This window comes from Pelobates fuscus, chromosome 2 (genome assembly GCF_036172605.1).
Source record: "Pelobates fuscus isolate aPelFus1 chromosome 2, aPelFus1.pri, whole genome shotgun sequence".
NCBI classification, from domain to species: domain Eukaryota; kingdom Metazoa; phylum Chordata; class Amphibia; order Anura; family Pelobatidae; genus Pelobates; species Pelobates fuscus.
Window position 1 is genome coordinate 110,569,896 of NC_086318.1, and position 21,919 is coordinate 110,591,814.

General features: G+C 44.7%; 1 protein-coding gene across 1 annotated transcript in view; it reads right to left on the reverse strand.

Annotated features, from left to right (window-relative positions):
• Window positions 1-15,897, reverse strand: part of C2H3orf33 (chromosome 2 C3orf33 homolog) — a 47,925-nt gene extending 32,028 nt beyond the window's left edge. Inside the window, exon 1 of the mRNA XM_063441020.1 lies at window positions 15,786-15,897. Coding sequence (XP_063297090.1) covers window positions 15,786-15,878 — 93 coding nt within the window. The 5' untranslated portion in view covers window positions 15,879-15,897. The remainder of the gene's footprint in view (window positions 1-15,785) is intronic.
• Window positions 15,898-21,919: the final 6,022 nt, after the last annotated feature.

A 21,919-nucleotide genomic window follows, 5' to 3' on the forward strand; every position in this document is an offset into this window, starting at 1 on the left:
TGCATTCACACACACACACACTGCATTCATGCACACACTGCACTCATACACACACGCTGCACTCATACACACACACATACGCACACACTGCATTCATTATACACACACTGTAAATAAATATTCAATTAATATATTTTTTTTAGGATCTAATTTTATTTAGAAATTTACCAGTAGCTGCTGCATTTCCCACCCTAGTCTTATACTCGAGTCAATAAGTTTTCCCAGTTTTTTTGGATAAAATTAGGGGCCTCGGCTTATATTCGGGTCGGCTTATACTCGAGTATATACGGTACTTCTGCTGAGTAAGACGGTACCCCCATTGTATGTCTTTGGCACTATTTCGTGAAGCTACAGTGCCATATAGGAGACCTGTCCGTTTCAACATTTACAGTAGAATTTTGAGAGGCGGATTTAATGGGCCTATGCTTCAATTTGGGGTATTATAGCAGTTTGACTGTTCAAAAAAACCTCACAAAGGCCTACCATTTGTAAAAGTAGACACCTCAGGGTATCTCATATGGTGCATATTGTGCTTTAACATATTGTGCTTTAACATGCCCCCATTTTTCACCAATATGCTAAAGTATGTGGTAAAATATAATTTTGGGCATTTTTTACATATGGATTACATTTTTGCTGGGCATTTTGTACATTTCATATGGGCCACTAAGTTCAAACCCCCCAAATTATGCTCAGCTAAGCCTTCTGAGTAAAACAATATGCCCAAATGTATGACCTAGACACTATTTTGTGAAGTTACACTGCTGTAAAAGAGACATAACAAGTTAAGTCTTTAAGTGTGAATTTTCATGGAGGGTTTTGATGCTTCCGTGTCCCACTTTGGAGCACTTGAGCAGGCTACATATTACAACTACACTTTAAAGGCATACCATTTCTTAAAGAAGACATCCCAGGGCAATTCAAAAGGCATTTTTTGAACCTTAGCGTGGGATCATTTTTCCGCTAGCTTGTACCAAGTGTAGTGGTAATACGCATTTTTTCTGCCTTTTTGACACACAAAGTGAGTTTGCGCAGTATATTTTTCAAACCTTATGTGTACTACGACTGTATAATACTTCATATGTTGCTCAACTATGTCGGCTGAGTACAGAAATACCCCCGTATGTACCTTTGCCAGGTATATGTGGACATTGAAGGGTCACATTTGAGACACAGCCATTCCAGTTTTTTTTTTTCAAACTTTGAATTTTTACGCTGTGTCCATGTCCCATTTTAGAGTATTTTACAAGGCTATATAATCCAATTACCCCATAAAGGCATACCATTTCTTAAAGAAGACATCCCAGGGCAATTCAAAAGGCATTTTTTTTAACCTTAGCGTGGGATCATTTTTCCGCTAGCTTGTACCAAGTGTAGTGGTAATACGCATTTTTTCTGCCTTTTTGACACACAAAGTGAGTTTGCGCAGTATATTTTTCAAACCTTATGTGTACTACGACTGTATAATACTTAATATGTTGCTCAGCTATGTCGGCTGAGTACAGCAATATCCCCGTATGTACCTTTGCCAGGTATATGTGGACATTGAAGGGGCACATTTGAGACACAGCCATTCCAGTTTTTTTCAAACTTTGAATTTTTACGCTGTGTCCATGTCCCATTTTAGAGTATTTTACAAGGCTATATAATCCAATTACTCCATAAAGGCATACCATTTCTTAAAGAAGACATCCCAGGGTAATTCAAAAGGCATATTTTGAACCTTAGCGTGGGATCATTTTTCCGCTAGCTTGTACCAAGTGTAGTGGTAATGAGCATTTTCTAATGTATTTTTTTACTTTGTAAAACATTTTTTACTTTGTAAAACTCGTTTTTAAACTTTTTTTTTTACTTATTAAATGTTTTACATTTTCTTAACTTTTTTTACACTTTTAAATTTTTTTCTAAACTTTTCTTTTACCGTTAACCCCTAACTAGCAGTTGATGTAGAATTATTAAAAATCTTTATTGTACTTGTATTGAATTATTGTACTAACTCCATTTTAACTTCATACCGTGGCAAATCCTCCATCTTGTCCTCCTAACCTGACTTCTTCATTCCTCCATTTTGTCCTCATAACCTAACTTCTCCATTTGAAAACTACATTACATGACAGAATTTCCCAGCACATCTAACAATGGACAAAGACTGTATTTTCTATAAAGACATGACTAACTCAGGAACTGCTGACTTTCCCCTAACTCGCAACATAGTATAATTTGAAGGCCATGAGAACACAGTAGTAATGAAATGTTCTATTCATAAGAGACCTTGCACCTGGCCACGAGATCTGAGATCACTGACCGTGTAAAATGACGCTCCAGACCCCCTTGTCCCCACCCGTGTCCAAAAGAATACCACCTCTTGGTGGGTGGGCACGGGACTAACCACTTAGTTTTTGAGCCAATTAATTATACTGATAGGTGGACACTAATTCAGACACTTAACAATTAACCCAATTAATGATGTTTATTCACTAATATATTGATAATCAATGATGACGTAAAATGCCTCTTAAAAGGGCCTGCGCGCCCGCTTTGCTTCACTTGCCAATAAATTTTCTCGAAGTTATTTTAACCTGAACTCCGTGTGTCAGACTTAATTACTTCAGCGTATATACGCAATTCAATTTTCTTAATTTGGACAGGAACAGATAGACATTTAAACATTTTGGTTTACTGCTAAAAAGTACCATAACAACCTTGGCGCCCAACGTGGGGCATCGGGCTATGTCCGGCCGGTGAGCCGTCCTAAGGAAGACGCAGTTGGACGGAGGAATCCGGGGGGAAGGAAAGAAGATTGATCACCTCCAGGTACACGGTAGAGACTTCTGCAGAGCCACCGGTATGTTCCGGCCCCTTTGATTGACCCGTCCACGTGTCTGTGACTGCTTCCCGGGAGGACATCAAAGACAGGTAAAATCTTGCCCGGTGCCTCGTTACTCACTTGTTTACCTGCATTTAGTCTATCTGTTGCCTGGGTGTGTTTGAATTGTTTGCCTGTTTCCCCTTTTTGAGATAAAGGGGGGTGGCCCTGCGGGGGTTTTGCCTGGGGTTCTCTGTTTCGCCTGTTTTCCACTTTTTGAGATAAAGGGGGGTGGACCTGCGGGGGTTTTGCCTGGGGTTCTCTGTTTTGCCTGTTTTCCCCTTTTTGGGATAAAGGGGGGTGGACCTGCAGGGGTCTTCTGTTTTGACTGTTTGCTTGCTTACCCCCTTTTTGGGTTAAAGGGGGGGGTGGACCCGGGGGATTTGCCTGGAGTCCTGTTGCCTGTTTTACTCCTTTTAGGGGCCACGGGTCTGTGGCTGTAAGGAAAAAGGGGGGTTGACCTGTGGAAGTTTTCCTGGGGGTCTTCTTTGCCTGTTTACCTCTTTTAGGAGCCTCGTGGCTGTGGCTGTAAGGAAAAAGAGGAGTGTTGGAACTGTGGATTTTGTGTAGACTCATAATTTCCTGTGATCCTTCTTGTGTCACCTTGATAGCCTAGCTAGCGTCATTGTGCACGTAACTCTGCTTGCAGAGAGGTGGTAACCCACAGCTTCGAGCGCTGAGGCTGGTGGAATTCCAATTTTCTTTTATTTGTGGCGGGGGGATTCAGGCAGGCATTGCTTGTCTCCCGCACCACGTGGTAGTGAGACCTATAAGTGGGTTTTATAGGGGCACTACGGGGTTGAGGGAGGTGACTTTGGAGTAAGCACACGAGTAAAGGAAAGGTTTACTGTTGATTTTATTTGAACTGTGATGCATGCACTGTATTTCAATTGTACTGTTGTCTTGTTTGTGTAATTAGGAGTTATTTAAACTCCTGTGTCTGTCTCTAAGGATTTTTCCTTGCCTTTTCCCTTTTCTACACTTCCTATATTATTATTCTATCCACTCCTATTTCTCTTGATAGAGAAGTGATTGGTCACACACTTCTCACCTCGCTCCAATCCGTGTCTACCACCTCGGGTAGGCGGATTCAGTGACTAGTCTACGTTTTGGGAAGACGCACTTGAGGGAGGGACCCACCCTTTTCCTTGAGTGGCAGTCGAGCATTGTAGACGCTCTTGTTCCTTTTTCCTTTTCTATCCCTATATCTAGGACGCTGGTATAGGGGGGAGGGGGAATATGGGACAGGAATTGAGTAAGCCCGGTAGGGGCTGGCTCGCATGTGATTTAGTTGAGGACAGAGAGGGAGAGGAAATGGTTAAAGGTGTTGAAAGAATTGCGAAAGTGTGTAAAATTGCTGTGCCTTCATGTGGTAGATTACAACCAGAAAGCTGGCGTAGATTACTGACAGAGAAGAAAGGCAAGCTTACAGATAATGATTTATTAAAGACTGCTGAAGCATGGTACAGAGTAGCGAAGGCTATTCAGCAAGAAGGTTGGGTTGAGGAAGAAATAAATCACAAAGGTGTGAAATTGTTTGTGTATCATAATAATTGTGTTGCTGGGGTGTTTCCTCAGCCAGCGCCCCAAAATGGCGCCCAGGGATTGTCCATTCCCAAGGTTCAGTCAGCAATAGGTGATAGCCAGCTGACTATGTTCCCCACTCCCAATCCTCCCGAAGCCCATCCCATCACCTCCCCTGTCCTGAATTCTGATGGATCTTTCTTTTCCCCTTCCCCGTCTCTAACATTCCCATCATCCACATCCATCCCTACGCTACCTCCTGTACCTAACCCTGACATTTCATCTGCCATTTCTTCCCTGCATTCTCTCTCCGTTAATAATCCCCTCCCCTCTTCATCCGCCCAGCTAACTACCTCCTCCACCCTTGCTCCGGCTCCTCCTTCTGCACCCACCCCTACCAATCCCTCTCCGTCCCCTCCCGTAACCATCTCCACCCCAGTCCAATATCCCACCTCCTTAACTGTAAATCCCCACCCAACTCTCCTGCCCTCCCCAGCCTGGCCATACCCATTCCCGTATCCCATGGCCCTGCCCTATCCAAATTATCCGCACCCCCTTCCCCAAGCCACTCCCCAGGTTCCGGTCATGCCCAGTACGGCACAGTCTGCCCCGGATGTGCCCACATCAAACATGGCCGCCACTTCTTCCCTTAACCCCAATGCAGCTTCCTTTCACGCCTCCAATATGGCGGCCCCCAGTCATTCAGCCCTGATGCCGGTACTCCCCGGTGACTACCTAGGCTATGATTCGCTAGCCACCCCTGCATCTGGGGCTCCCTCTCAACCCCCGGTCCTGACACCTCAAGCGGGCCCCTCACGCAGGAGGGCCCAAATCGTAGAAATAGATGAGGAAGAGGATGACAGGGTATCCCAGGTCTCATCGGAAGCCGTAGGAGCTTCAGCTCATCGTTCTATCGATGATCCCTTCGGACACAAGGGTCGGGGAGAACGGGCCCCTCCTAAGTATGTTGCCTTTAACCCCACTCAAGCTAGTGCTTTAATGAAGGCACTCCCTGACCCAGAAAAGCAGCCTATGCCTTTTTACCGAGGGATAGTTCAAATTCAAAAGACTTATTCCGCCGCATGGCGTGATTTGCTGAGCATTTGTGCAATTAAAGCAGGGGATGCATATTGGCCCAGCATGGCCCGCCACCTCAGTACAGATCTGCTCTCCAGTGATGTTGATTACCCCTCCGGAGTGACTTTTTGCAACCAGTTAAGAGAATGGGCTAAGGACAAGCTTGCAGATGAGGCTGCTGGCCTTACTGATGTTATACAAGATAAAGGTGAATCAGTGGAAAGGTTTCATGCAAGACTGTATCAAATGTTTACAGATTTGGGGTTTGATCTTACTGACAAAATCCATTCACAAATGCTGTCCGGTGCATTTGTCCAAGGTGTTAAAGACTCCATACGCAAGGGAATCATTGCTGCACGCCCTGAATATAAGGTTGTTCCTCTGGATACTTTACTTTTAGTTGCTAGAGGTCTGGAATCTGCCCAGACCCCAAGAAGACCCACCTCAGCCCCTCTCATGGTGTCCCGCTCCACCCCTGTCCCAAAAGGCACCAAACCTGAGGATGGACATTGCTTCAATTGTGGAGCCAAGGGACACTTTAGAAGTGACTGCCCAGAGCCTAAAAGAGAGCCAAGAGAGCCCAGAAAGCCGTGCAAGCCTGCCCCGGCTCCCAAAGCCACTCAACAGGTTCCAATAGTTGAGGAACCAGATGATTAGGAAATTGGCAAGCCTGTGTCATTAACCCCTGTCATGGCAGTGTCTGCAGGGGATAAGGGGGGGCCACTTGCTACAGTGACTTTACCCATTGAGGGCCAACCAACCACATTTCTTGTTGACACAGGTGCAGCCCGTAGTGTTCTGCGAGAACAAGACCTGCCAGACCCATCTTTTCTGTCCAATATTGATGTCTCTTGTGTTGGAGTGGATGGCCAGCCAAGACACAGCCCTTTAACAACTCCACTACGAGTTGGCTCTAGCCTGCTTGCTCGTTTCGTGGTATCCTCCACATGCCCAATTAACCTGTTAGGTGCTGATGTTCTCTCACGCCTACAGGCCTCTATCACCTTCACTCCAGATGGACAGGTAGAAATGTCCTGAATCAGACACCTCAGCCTTGTGCTCCTTACCTCTGATGCTGCATTTAGAGGGATCCCGTGGGGAGGCAGCAGAACCGAGGTCCAATTTTCCAGAAATATTAAAATCACAGGTGCCTGCTAAATTATGGTCCTCAGGCCCAGAGGACATAGGTCACCTAAATGTTCCCCCTGTGGTGGTAAAGCTTATTCCAGGAGCTAAGTTACCAAGAAAACCACAATATCCTTTAAAACCAGCACAGGCTGCAGCCATTTCTGTCCAAATCAAAGCACTCTTGGAGAAGGGTGCTCTAGTGAAATGTAAATCAGAGTGTAATACTCCATTATTTCCTGTGAAGAAGAAAACTCCAAAAGGTGAGCCAGAGAAGTACAGGATGGTTCAGGATCTCTGTGCCGTTAATGAAGCCACTATCCTGGACACCCCTCTTGTACCTAATCCTCATACTCTGCTCTCTGGAGTCCCACCATCTGCATAGTATTTCACAGTCATTGACCTGGCTAATGCCTTTTTCAGTGTCCCTCTGGACCCATCCTGTCAGTACCTGTTTGCTTTCACCCACGAAATGCAACAGTATACCTGGACTGTCATGCCCCAAGGGGCACAAAATTCTCCAAGTCAATTTGCTAAAGCCATGGGCACTATCCTTGACCCATGGCAAGCTGACCACCCAGAAGTTGTTTTGCTCCAGTATGTGGATGATTTATTACTCTGTGGAGATGACATACCCACAACTGAAGCCTGTTCAATTAGTCTCCTTTGCTATTTGGCAGAACAAGGATGCAAAGCTTCACTTATCAAGCTGCAATTCTGCCAACCCTCAGTAATTTTCCTTGGACATTGCCTATCTCAAGGTACCAGGCATCTTACTCGGGACCGGGTAAGAGCAGTACTGGATATCCCACCTCCAAGGACTTCAAAATCTCTTCATGCCTTCTTAGGCCTCATTTCTTACTGCAGAGCATGGATCCCAGAAGCCTCTCTGCTTATGCAACCTCTCTATGATGCACTCAAGTCAGACCCATTCTGTCTGACCAATGAAGCTCTGGATAACTTCAAATCTCTTAAACGTGCAATTGCTTCTGCCCCTGCCTTGGGCCTACCAGACTATACAAAACCTTTCAAATTGTTTGTCTCTGAAAGACAAGGCCATGCAACAGGGGTTCTTACCCAAACTAATGACTTAAGAGGCCGCCAGAGGCCTATTGGATATTTCTCATGTCAACTGGACATTGTGGCCAGAGGGACTCCTTCATGCCTTAGGGCTGTTTTTGCTGCGAGAGAACTCATTGAAAGAACTTCAGACCTGGTCCTTGGCCACCCTCTGGTTGTTTTGGCCCCTCATGACATGCCATTATCAACCAAGTCCAGCTCAAGCACGTGTCTCCTGCTAGACACTTGCGCCTGCAATGTCATCTTCTTCTACCTGACAACATTTCTATACAAAGATGTCAAGTTCTTAACCCATCCACTCTTCTTCCACTCCCTGAGGGGAGTATCTACTATGGGTTTATCCTGGATGAAACCTACATCTACCTTCTCTGCGGATGCATCAAGAAGATGCATCCAAACCTAACATTTCATGAAGAAGATACACCTTTATGTGAAGGCCCGGATTACGCCTTCTGTACCATGTGGTACAAGCCAAACATTACTCCTGAACCTTGCTATGAAGATGAGCTTTACCACTGGATTGATGTGAAGCTCACTGCTAAAAATTTCTATTGTGACTCTGAAGGCAATAGCATGGTTCTGATCCAACTACCTCAAGAACTCAACTACCTCTACCGCCATTGGGATACTGCTATCCCACATATTCCTGTTACCAAGTTGAAAACAAGGTCATGGAATGATCTTGGGCCCATGGCAAAGTTATGGGCCACCATGGATGAAACACAGCTACAGGAAAATGGTATTGTCAAATACCCAACAACTGACCTTCTGGAAGCATGGCCACGCCATTTCCTGGAAAAAGAATTCCAAGATCTGGTCATAGTGAATGATTATGACCCAGAAACACCTCATGACTGTTTTGAACAGATGAAAATGGAGACAGTGCACTTACCAACTGTGCATGAGAACCCATTACCAGATCCAGATTTTACCCTGTTTGTGGACGGCTCAAGATATGCTGATGAATAAGGAAGATACCATACAGGATATGCCGTAACCACAACAGATGAAGTTATCAAATCATCATCTTTACCGCCAGCAATGTCTGCGCAAGAAGCTGAATTACAAGCCCTGACTTCAGAATGCAAAATTTCCGAAGGAAAACGTGCCAACATCTATACAGATTCAAGATATGCTCTGGGTGTGGCACATGACTTCGGCCTTATTTGGAAGTCAAGAGGATTTCTTACCACCGCCGGTACACCAGTTAAACATAGCTCTGCAATTAAGGATCTAATGGATGCCCTCCTACTCCCTGAAGAAGGGGCCGTTTTGAAAGTTAAGGCACATGGGAAGTTGGATACAGATGAAGCAAAGGGCAACCATTTGGCTGATCAGGCCGCTAAGCAAGCAGCCAGAGATTTGCAGGAAGTGGATGAAGAAGTGTCCGGACAAGAAGAAGAAGTTCCTGTTTTTGCTCTGCAAACCCTTCCTACTGATTTAAGAATTTTGCGAGAACAGCAAGCTGCAATCACCCCTGAAGAAATCCAGAAATGGAAGAAGAAAGGAGCTATCCTAAAGGACGGAATATATTACAACAACTTCAAATTCTGCCTTCCAAGAAATTTATATCCAGCAGTTGTCCAATGGGCACATGGGCCTGCACACCTGTCAAAAGATTTAATGGCGGCCCTCATACAGAAGTATTATGAAGCACCTGGAATCACAACATTGATCAACAGCTTCTGTAGGGCCTGTGTCATTTGTGCAAGATGCAATCCAGGGAAACCAATCAAAGTACCTTCAAAGCACCTGGCGAAACCCATGTACCCATTCCAGAGAATTCAGATTGATCACATTCAAATGCCCAAGAGTGGGCCTCATGAATATGCACTAGTAATAGTGGACATGTTCTCAGGCTGGCCAGAAGCCTACCCAGTGGCTAATATCACTGCAAAAACAACTGCAAAACGTCTACTTACAGATATTGTATGTAGATTCGGACTTCCAGAAGTCATTGAAAGTGATCAAGGCCCAGCCTTTACAGCAACAGTGACTAAAGAAATTTGGACTGCTCTAGGGGTGACCCTAGCCTTCCACACCCCTTACCACCCACAAAGTAGTGGTAAAGTAGAGCGCATGAATGGCACCTTAAAAGCCAGAATGTTAAAAATGTCACAAGAAACAAAGATGCCCTGGCCAGAAAGCCTGTCAATAGCTTTATTCAGCGTTAGGCACACACCTAGAGGGAAGCACTCATTATCCCCATATGAGATTCTATTTGGGACAGCACCCAGACTAGGTTGTTATTTCCCGCAACAGTTACAGCTCCAATCAGATGTTTTAGTAGACTATGTAACTGAACTTGCAAGTGCCTTAAACAAAATACATGCCCAAGTTTTCTCTTCAATTCCAGATCCCGATTTGGATACAGGTACCCACAGCCTGCTTCCCGGAGATTGGGTTCTGGTTAAGAAATTTGTGCGGAAAAATACCCTGGAACCAAGATTTGACGGTCCATTCCAAGTTCTCCTGATCACCGCAACCTCCGTCAAAGTGGCCGGCAGGCCAAATTGGATCCACGCTTCCCACTGCAAGAAGTCTCCTGCCCCAGAGGAAGCAGATACCGCACAAGCATGTACCTCTGGTACATAATCTCCTTAATTAGCTCAATTAAAGCCCAGCAGGTAGCCATTACTAAGGATATTAGTGGGTACACCTTTTGGTATAATTCATCATGTACCCATGTGGCTACCTATACCTTTGATTATTGTGATATTGTAGAATGCCCGTTCCCTACATCACAAATTCAGAGTATCTATAGAGATATCCCTCATTCAAAGGACCCATATGTTTGTGTAGTGGACAGACAATGGGGGCACAATTGTGACCATTGGGGGGCGGCGGGATGGAATGCCGGGCCTGCCTGGGGTTACAAACCAAAAAGTGCCTTATCTAAAGTAGATGATCAAGGTAGATCCCTTCTCCAGAGAATGACTTTGAGAAAGCCTGGGGGAGGTACACCAATGAAATTATTTCTTAATATTGAGCATCCAAGTCCAACAGATGCAGACCAATATGTGATGGGAATGTATTGGAAAAAAGGTTCCTACCATAAGTTAGGGCATTTCTACCTTAAAGATATGTGCAACTCTTCTGAGTGGCAAGGGGCCACTCATATGGTCCCTAATCCATTAAAACCACACATCCAGACTTTTCAAGATATGATGGCCATTGCTAACCCCACCTTTGAAGATACCATGGCCGCAGAAACAGGTTTTAATGATGTAAATCTATGGTTAGAATGGATGAAATATAATGCTAATAAGCATAATAAGACCGCATGTTATGTGTGTGGCGGTGCCCGGCCTCACCTGGGCACTGTGCCTTTAACCCTGCCAGTAGATATAGAAGCATGTGTTTTGAGCCTTTTTGCCTATCACTATGATTTCAACAGGTCCATATGTATAGCATGGACAAAGGAGTATCCTCTCCTAACCAAGGATGTCAAACCCCCAGATGGTATTACAGTATATAAAGGTAATTACACTTGTTATGCTAATTATGATGGAATTGGTAAATTCTTAGGTAACTTCTCCAAGGGGTATTGTGCTACCTACAGAAATGTCTCCATGAACTTGTTGCAGTTTCACACTAGGTCATTGGGGGATATTTACTGGTTGTGTGTGGATTTACAGCTAAGATCCAGGATGGACAAGGAGTGGTGGGGGGAGTGTACTTTGGCTAAAGCCATTATGCCCATACACATCATCTCTGACACACACCTCATTACCCATGAGTCCAGACACACTAAGGTTAAGCGCGAAGCCCCAGTGAAGGGAAGTTTTGACCCTCATGTTTATATTGATGCCATTGGGGTGCCCAATGAATTTAAAGCAAGAGATGAAGTTGCTGCAGGATTTGAATCACTTTTTGCCATAGTTACCACAAATAAGAATTTAAATTGGATAAATTATATATATTATAACCAACAGCGTTTTGTTAATTATACCAGAGATGCTCTCCAGGGATTGGCCGAACAGTTGCAGGCCACATCCCAAATGGCCTTCCAGAATAGAATGGCCCTAGATATGATCCTAGCCGAAAAAGGAGGGGTATGTAAAATTTTGCCAGACACCATGACATGTTGCACTTACATCCCAGAAAACACAGGCCCTAATGGTAAAGTTACATTAGCCATAGAAAAATTAAATGACCTTTCTGAAGAGTTAAAAAGGAATTCTGGGATAAAAGATCCCTGGGAAAGATGGTTTGGTTGGATGACAGGATGGCAAAAGGCTTTAATGCATATTGGTATGGCAATGCCTTGCCTGAGAAAATCCCTCATGAAGACTGTTGACCAAGCGGCACCCACTTTCACACATCTCGAAGTTGATGACCAAGATTTCCAAGATCTCAACTCACCCTGTTTACCGCTGCAAACTATCCCTTTTGTTGATAAAGTGCGAGAATTCTAGGAAGGGACCAGCTTAGGGACAGCATCTGTCAGTAAATGGTAAAGACCCCGTGTGGAGAAGTGGTGGGCAAGCCATCATGGGCCACCCATGGGAGTGAAGTGTTCGAGAGCCATGCTGACGATGAGTTAGCCTATTAGGGTCAGCTCTAGGGACAGACTTGCACTTTGCATTAACACCTAGCTAGCGGCCACGGGGTTTCTGTGCCTTTGGGTTAACACGTCTTCTGGTACTAACAAATAAAGTTTTATCTCTTAGAATCTAACATTTCATAGGGGGGACTGATGTAGAATTATTAAAAATCTTTATTGTACTTGTATTGAATTATTGTACTAACTCCATTTTAACTTCATACCGTGACAAATCCTCCATCTTGTCCTCCTAACCTGACTTCTTCATTCCTCCATTTTGTCCTCATAACCTAACTTCTCCATTTGAAAACTACATTACATGACAGAATTTCCCAGCACATCTAACAATGGACAAAGACTGTATTTTCTATAAAGACATGACTAACTCAGGAACTGCTGACTTTCCCCTAACTCGCAACATAGTATAATTTGAAGGCCATGAGAACACAGTAGTAATGAAATGTTCTATTCATAAGAGACCTTGCACCTGGCCACGAGATCTGAGATCACTGACCGTGTAAAATGACGCTCCAGACCCCCTTGTCCCCACCCGTGTCCAAAAGAATACCACCCCTTGGTGGGTGGGCACGGGACTAACCACTTAGTTTTTGAGCCAATTAATTATACTGATAGGTGGACACTAATTCAGACACTTAACAATTAACCCAATTAATGATGTTTATTCACTAATATATTGATAATCAATGATGACGTAAAATGCCTCTTAAAAGGGCCTGCGCGCCCGCTTTGCTTCACTTGCCAATAAATTTTCTCGAAGTTATTTTAACCTGAACTCCGTGTGTCAGACTTAATTACTTCAGCGTATATACGCAATTCAATTTTCTTAATTTGGACAGGAACAGATAGACATTTAAACATTTTGGTTTACTGCTAAAAAGTACCATAACACAGTAAGCAGCACTAACAGTAAATTCCCCATTTTCCCATAACTCCCACCCACCCCAGCTAGCAAAATATATAATTATAAAATATTGAAATGAATTAAATAAATTGAACCCCTGAGGGTTAAAAAAAATAAATAAAAGTTAATCCTCAGGGGTTAAAAAAAATTAGATCACAGTATAATACTGTGATCTGTATGTTGATCACTGTAGGCAGTGATCAACTGTCAGGGAAGGGGTTAATTTTTATTTAGACTGGGTAAAGGGGGTGGTTTTTTTTTTTTTTACTTAAACGTTACTAAAACAGTTAAAAATTTTTAATTTTTTACCTTTTTAATAACCCCTTAAGGACACATGACGTGTGTGACACGTCATGATTCCCTTTTATTCCAGAAGTTTGGTCCTTAAGGGGTTAAAGCTTATTTAAAAAAAAAAAATTAACGTTAACCCCTAGATAGCCTAACACCAAATTCCCCAATTCCCCACTAACTTCCACCCATCCCAGCCACCTAAATAAATAATTTTTAAATATTTAAATTAATTAATACAATAAATTTAACCCCTGAGGGTTAAAAACAAAATAATTAACCCTCAGGGGGGGTTAAAAAAAAAAATCAGATGACATTAAAATGTATACCCTGCCAATTGATCACTGTAGTCAGTGATCAATTGGCAGGGAAGGGGTTAATTTTATTAAAACAGGGGAAAGGGGGGGTGGGATTTCACTTAAAAAAATGTTTTTACACTAGGGGGCAGGATCATTGAAGATCCGTCTCCCTGCACTTCACACAGAACCCGGAAGTGCAGGGAGGCGGAAGGTAAGTACATTGAGCACATGTGCTCACTCTGACATGCTGTCAGAGCAGGCACATGAGCTGGGGCAGCCCGACCGGGTGCTCCCGGTCTGCCTCTATTGCAGAGGCAGACCGGAGCACCGTTAACCCCACGATCGCTGCGATTGCGGCGATCTGGGGTTAACTTTAGTAAATTACGGAAATTTTCCGTCAACGGTCCTTAACTGAAGGATAAGGTTGACGGAAAATTTCCGTCACCGGTCGGGAAGGGGTTAATGGGGGGTACTGTTGTACTCGTGAGACATCGCTGATTACAAATATGTGCATTTTTTTGCAGTAAAACCTAACAGTATTATGACATTTACAGCTAAAATGTGAGGCGAAACTACAAATTTTTAAAGAAAATTTACATTTCTGACAGTTTTTATTTTATTCCTAATAAATTATATTTCATATAAAAATATTTGATATGAAATGAAAGCCCTGTTTCTCCTGAACAAAATGATATATAATAAGTGTGGGTGCATATAATATGAAAGAGGGGAACTACGGGTGAACAGACATATAGCGCAAATTCCAGTTTTTGTTTACGTTTTGATCAGAACGTGCACTATTGACTCCGTCCTGAAGGGGTTAAGACTATGTCCTCTTGTTGTTGTAGTTTTTCTTCTTTTAAATACAATCTCCTTCTTTACAGTGTTGATACCCTTTATGTATTTAAATGTTTCTATCAAATGCCCCCGTCTCGTCTTTCCTCCAAGCTATACATATTAAGTTCCTTATATTGATCTTCAATACATTTAAAGTTTTGTTCCATCGCAATAATTACTTCTGTAATTTTTTGTGTGTCTTGTTTGATCTCCTCGAAGTTAGATAACATATTTTCTAAGCCCTTGTATTTGTTACTCCATTAATTGCTTTATCAGTTCTTGTAAACAATTATGGTCAGTCGATTGTAACACATTTGATTCTGCACTCACTGCCAAAAATTAAAATGTCCCACTGCACTTGTTGCTCTGTTCGTTTACCGATATTCCACCACCGCTTGGACATTAACCAAACACCGCCAGGTCCACATGTACAGCCGTAATGCTGACCAAGTCCTTCAACAACTTCAGAGGGGATCTCTCTTACAATGCCTTAACCTATGCGCGTCACATCACATCACGTCATCGCGCATGCCTCCGTTCTCCTACTCTGAGAAAATCCGACAATCGTGTCCCACCTCCTTATTGTTTTTCTACTGCATGTGATTAGAAGGAGACCTTGGAGATTTTTCACCTAAAATTCTAGTGGAGTCCTGGGCCTCTCCATTGTTTTGTGTGAGAGTCAATGTTTATGTGTATCTGTGTAAACATTTATGTATGTGTTGCAGTGTATGCATATATACTAAAGAAAGCCATAGTGGTTATGGTGCTTGGGTGTTTCTTTAAAACAACAAATTCCTCAGACAGTGAGGTTTCTTCACTAAATGCAGTGTTAGGTTGCAAAATTTGCTCAACTAAATTTGATTAGGAAACGTATATTCTACACTTTTTGGTTTTAATTTATCTACATGCCTTTTGTGAAAAGCCCAATGACAAGGTTACCTGTTAAAATATGAATTCCCTGAAATTAAAACCGGGTCATTCACCAGAATTATATTGTTAAACGTTTTAGATCCAAATGTCAAAATTTAAGCAAAAGTATTAGCACTGGAAAATACACTCACAAAGGCAACAGTAAAAAAGGCAACCTGTCAGCCAGCCACCCTGGCAGAGAGCGATGGGAGTGGGGCTGCTGCACTGGATTGATTGGCCTGTGTCTGAATACTAATCACAGTTACATTGCTAAATCCCAAACTCGTACAGAGAGAAGCTGTAGCTCCCTACCCGGACTAAATATAAATGTTTATCAGCCAGCTGGGAGGCCTTGGACACAATGTTATCACCAGACGGTTCGGTCTCCCTCTCACCGCCCGCCATATTGAAACAGTCAGGAAGGATAAGGCATATCTGCACTACCAGCAACGAGCAGGAGGGGGCAGCAGGCTTCCTCGTATTTCCAGCAGACATGACTACGCATGCGCAATGGTGAGGAAAGGCGTGATACTGTGCGCAGCGTCGTGGAAGAAGGCAGGACACAGTGCGCAGGTGCCGTGGGAGAAGGCTGGAGACAGTGCGCAGGCGCCGTGGGAGAAGGCAGGAGACAGTGCGCAGGCGCCGTGGGAGAAGACAGGAGACAGTGCGCAGGCGCCGTGGGAGAAGACAGGAGACAGTGCGCAGGCGCCGAGGGAGAAGACAGGAGACAGTGCGCAGGCGCAGGGAGAGAAGGCAGGAGACAGTGCGCAGGCGCAGTGAGAGCGCAATTGGTTTTGTATAGACAGGTCACTTGTTTGCTTACAGTCAAGGTATTGGTAGAAGGACCAGGCGGGAATATTTGCATTAAGTGATTTAATCATTAATGGCTGAAGAGTGGTGTCTTAAAGGAAAGCATATGCATCACAATTTCTTTACGATTAGATGAAAACGTGAGTGTGAAGCGCCAACATATTCCGCAGTGCAGCAGCAAACATTGTTTAAAACGTTTTGAGTGGGTTATATTCCTGTAAAGTGACATTATAGACACCCAGATCACTTCGGCTAATAGAAGTAGTCTGGGGGCACTGTACCAGGTCCCTTAACCCTGCAAAACTAATTATTGCAGTTTTTGATAAACTGTAATAATTACATTTCAGGGTTAACTCCAACTTTAGTGACTGTCTACCAGACAGCAACTTAAAGGGACACTATAGTCAACCAGCTAAATTAAGTGGTCTGGGTGCCAGGTCCCTCAGGTTTTAACCCTTCACATGTAAACATAGCAGTTTGAGAGAAACTGCTATGTTTACATAGCAGGGTTAATACAATCTCTAGTGTCTGTCTTCCTGACAGCCGCTAGAGGCGCTTCTGCAACGCTGGATGCGAAATTCACATCCAGCGTGCAGAACGTCCATAGGAAAGCATTGAGATTTGCTTTCCTATGGACTGTTAGAATGCCCGCGCGGCTCTTGATGAGCATTCCGCTCCACTCAGGAGCTGACATCGGCGGGGGAGGATAGGTCACCGGCGCTGGATAAAGGTAAGCTGCTGAAGGGGTTTTAGCCCCTTCAGCGCCACGAGAGGAGGACCCTGAGGGTGAGGGTCCCCCAAGGATGACCCTGACACTATAGTGATCCTACCTCTGGGCTGTTGAAAACAATTTTTTCTTTTTTTTCCAGGCACTATAGTTTCCCTTTAAGCAGCTTCTCCTACTGATATCTATCCATGAGTTGGTATGCACACATTATAAGCAGAGGAATGCAGTCAGACTGGGGTTCTCAGATGCACCCAAGTGTGCCCAAGCAAAGCAAATCACACAGATGTTTAATGGGATACTCGAGATCCCTAAAGCTTGCTGGAGCACTTTGTGTTCAGAGTGCGTCCTCTTTTTCTAATTTAGCAAAAAGTGCATATTTCAATACAAATCAACACTTTTATAAATGAACCTCGTTACACCCCTAGGCTTTCGAGCAGACAAAAGGTCCTGTTATTTTCTTTGGTTAGCTTAGTGGAGCTAACCTCAAGAGGCAGCAGTTGTCCAGAGCACCCACCTTGCAAAGAGTACAAAGAGTTGTCATTAATGGTAAATTTTCAAGCTGGACAGAGGTGGCAAGTGGTGTCCCTCAGGGGTCTGTTCTAGGACCCCTTCTATTTAACATGTTTATAAATGATCTTGAAGACAGCATTGAAAGCCATGTTTCAGTGTTTGCAGATGACACAAAACTTTGTAAAATAATACAATGTGAGCAAGATATTACTTTGCTGCAGATGGATTTAGATGGACTGGTCACTCAAATGGCAGATGAAATTTAATGTTGAAAAATGCAAAGTTATGCACTTCGGCGTAAAGAATACACAAGCAACGTATACCCTTAATGGAAGCAAATTAGGGATAACAACACACGAAAAGGATTTGGGAATTGTTATAGACAACAAACTATGCAACAATGTGCAATGTCAATCAGCAGTGGCCAAGGCCAGTAAGGTATTGTCATACATGAAAAAGGGCATTCATTCTCGGGACGAGAATATAATTTTGCCTCTTTATAAATCACTGGTAAGACCACATATTGAATATCCTGTGCAATTTTGGGCACCTGTTCTAAAGAAGGATATTATGGCCCTAGAAAAAGTGCAGAGGCGGGCTACAAAATTAATAAAAGGAATGGAACATAACAGCTATGAAGAAAGGTTAACAAATTTAAACCTATTTAGTTTAGAAAAACGTCGCCTTAGAGGGGATATGATAACATTATACAAATATATTCGGGGCCAATACAAACCATTGTGTGGAAATCTATTCACAAACCGGACTTTACATAGGACACGAGGCCATGCGTTTAGACTAGAAGAAAGAAGATTTCGTCTAAGCCAAAGGAAAGGTGTTTTTACTGTAAGAACAATCAGGATGTGGAATTCTCTGCCTGAAGACGTGGTTTTATCAGAGTCCATACATATGTTCAAACAGCTACTAGATGCATACTTGCAAAAACAGAAATTCAAGGATATAATCTTTCAATGTAGGGTAATAACTGCTTGATCCAAGGATAAATCTGACTGCCATTCTTGGGTCAAGAAGGAATTTTTTTCCTAGCTTGTTGCAAAATTGTGCTTCAAACCGTTTTTTTTTTGCCTTCATTTGGATCAACAGGAAAAAAACAAATGTGAGGAAGGCTGAACTTGATGGACGCAAGTCTCTTTTCAGCTATGTAACTATGCAACTTCTCATTGTGCTGCAGTTGTTCTGGTTACTATAGTGTCCCTTTTAAAGCGGCACTGAAATGCCGAACTTACCTTTCCCCAATTCCTCTTCTCTCCCTCTCTCAGGATCTGTTCTTCTTTTCTTCCTATCTGCTATAGTTTTCTTTAAAACTTAAGAAAAAGTAGGGACTATTTCTCTTCTGGAGGTTTCCTACGCAGTGACCAGCGGAGGAGCAAAGTGTGCTTCATTTCCGTTGGTCACAGCAATTTTCCCATGATCCTTAGCTTTCCTCCCTGTTCCCACGATGTTTCCTGTCACTTATACAGAACGCTGGCAAAACTGCCGAATTGCGTTCTAACAGTTTCTCCATTTGTGTTAGAACGCAATTCGGGACTTTGTTCGGGTCGGAATTTCATTCGAATGAATGAAACTCCGATCCTATTCATTGCTGTGGCTGCATCTTGCAGCCGCTTAGTAGATAACTCCCTAATTCCCACGGTATTAGGGAGCTATCTACTAAAAGGCTGAAAGACCTAAATTGGTCTTTCAGCCAAATTTACTAATACTTAGTAAAGATTACTTAGTATTAGTAAATAATATGCCCCTACTTGCTATACCGAGAGTAGGGGCATGTCTAGTAAGCAGTGAGCAGCCTGTGGCTGCTCACTGTAAAAAAAAAAAAAAAACACACAAAAAAAACTATTGGCCCCACCCCTACTGTCCTGCCCCCACCCCTGCGCGGTGGGGGCTATAAATCACAATGGGGGGACCTATTGTCCACCCCCCGCCCCCACCCCTGCGCGGCGGGTGGGGGCCCTAAATAAGGATAGTGAGTGGGACCTACTGTCCTCCCCCCTGGCCCCCACCCCTGAGCGGTGGGTGGGGGCCCTAAAAAACAATAAGGAGGGGGGACCTACTGTCCTCCCCCTCTACCCCCCACCCCTGAGGGGTGGGTGGGGGCCCTATATAAGAATGGTGGGGGAGGGACCTACTGTCCTCCCCCCCTGGCCCCCACCCCTGAGCGGTGGGTGGGGGCCCTAAAAAACAATAAGGGGGGGGACCTACTGTCTTCCCCCCCGGCCCTCACCCCTGAGCGGTGGCCCAAATGATTGGCTGGTTTAAGCCAATTAGAGTGCTCTTTGTCATTTTACACAGCGTGGGAAATTACACAGAGCACTGTGATTGGATGGATTTCAAGCCACCCAATCAGAGTGCTCTTTGCCATTTTACACAGTGTGGGAAAATTCCAAAGAACTTTTTTTAGTGTCGGGTTTTTTCTTTTTCGTCGGGATTTTTTTTTTGCGCTCAGGTTTTTTATTTTATTTTAAGTTCGACGGGTATGATGGTTTTTTATTTGGCCTTTTTTGGGGCTGAAAAATGAAGATTTTAGAAAAAAGAAGACGTCAAATGGTAAGTTGAATTTTTCTTTACAGGTTAGTTATTTTATTCCCCCCTCAGTTTTTTTTAGGGTGAGGGTGGTAGGTAGGGGGTAACTTTTTTGGGGGTGGGTGACTAGGGGCTTGGGGACCCCTAGTCACCTTTGATTGAGGGGGGGGTGATTTGTTTTAGGGCCCCACCCTGCCGCCCATGGGTGGGTGGGGGCTGGGGGGGAGAACAGTAGGTTCCCCCCCTCATTATTTTTATGTCCCCCACCCAACGCTCGCAGGTGGGGGTTGGGGGGAGGACAGTAGGTCCCCCCCATTGTGATTTATGGCCCCCACCAACCACTCAGGGGGGGGAGGACAGTAGGTCCCCCCCCTCATTATTTTTATGGCCCCCACCCAACGCTCACGGGTGGGGGTGGGGGTGAGGACAGTAGGTCCCCCCTATTGTGATTTATGGCCCCACCCACCGCGCAGGGGTGGGGGCTGGGGGGGAAGGACAGTAGGTCCCCCCCTCATTATTTTTATGGCCCCCACCCAACGCTCACGGGTGGGGGCGGGGGGGAGGACAGTAGGTCCCCCCCCCTCATTATTTTTATGGCCCCCACCCAACGCTCACGGGTGGGGGCAGGGGGAAGACAGTAGGTCCCCCCTATTGTGATTTATGGCCCCCACCCACCGCGCAGGGGTGGGGGCCGGGGGGGAAGGACAGTAGGTCCCCCCCCCATTATTTTTATGGCCCCCACTCAACGCTCACGGGTGGGGGCGGGGGGGGGAAGGACAGTAGGCCCCCCCCATTGTGATTTATGGCCCCCACCAACCACTCAGGGGGGGGGAGGACAGTAGGTCCCCCCCCTCATTATTTTTATGGCCCCCACCCAACGCTCACGGGTGGGGGCGGGGGGGAGGACAGTAGGTCCCCCCCCCTCATTATTTTTATGGCCCCCACCCAACGCTCACGGGTGGGGGCAGGGGGAAGACAGTAGGTCCCCCCTATTGTGATTTATGGCCCCCACCCACCGCGCAGGGGTGGGGGCCGGGGGGGAAGGACAGTAGGTCCCCCCCCATTATTTTTATGGCCCCCACTCAACGCTCACGGGTGGGGGCGGGGGGGGAAGGACAGTAGGCCCCCCCCGTTGTGATTTATGGCCCCCACCCACCGCGCAGGGGTGGGGGCCGTATAGTAGTTTTTTTAAACAGGCTGCTCACTGTTTAGTGGACATGCCCCTACTCGCGCTATTGCTATTATGGGGGTCATATTGACCCCCATAGAGTGAGGGGGGAGGACATGGGGGGCTTAGGAAGTGGTGGGGAGCACAGCTCCCTGCCGCTTCTATCTTTTCATATTACAAGGAGGGAGCTGCGTGCCGGTAGCTCCCTCCTTGTAATAAACCGAACGAACAAACGAACACTGATACACAGTGTTAGTTTGTTCATCTGATTTTTTCTATTCATTCATTCGTCTGTCTGCTGAATGAATAGATGAAATTCCCGTTCGCATGTCCAAGTGTTTGACTGGGCATGTGCGGGAATCTCACAGCACTATCTAGTGCAGGCAGATGACGTGTCCCACAGGGACTTCCTCTACCCACACAAAGATGGCGGGCCCTGAATATAGATCGGGGCAGAAAATAAAGATTAAAAATAGGTAATATGGGGGACTTAGGGGCATTTGGAGGTGACTAGGGGGTCAACGGGATTCGGCCATGACAGTGCCGCTTTAAAAAGTTTATTTTATCCCCCCAAAAAATACATATAAGTTACATGTATGTTGTGCACAGAAAAGATTACAATCTCCAAGAAGGGAATCATAGGAACAGATACATTCTTGCATTATAAATTGTCAGAGCTATGACAATGCA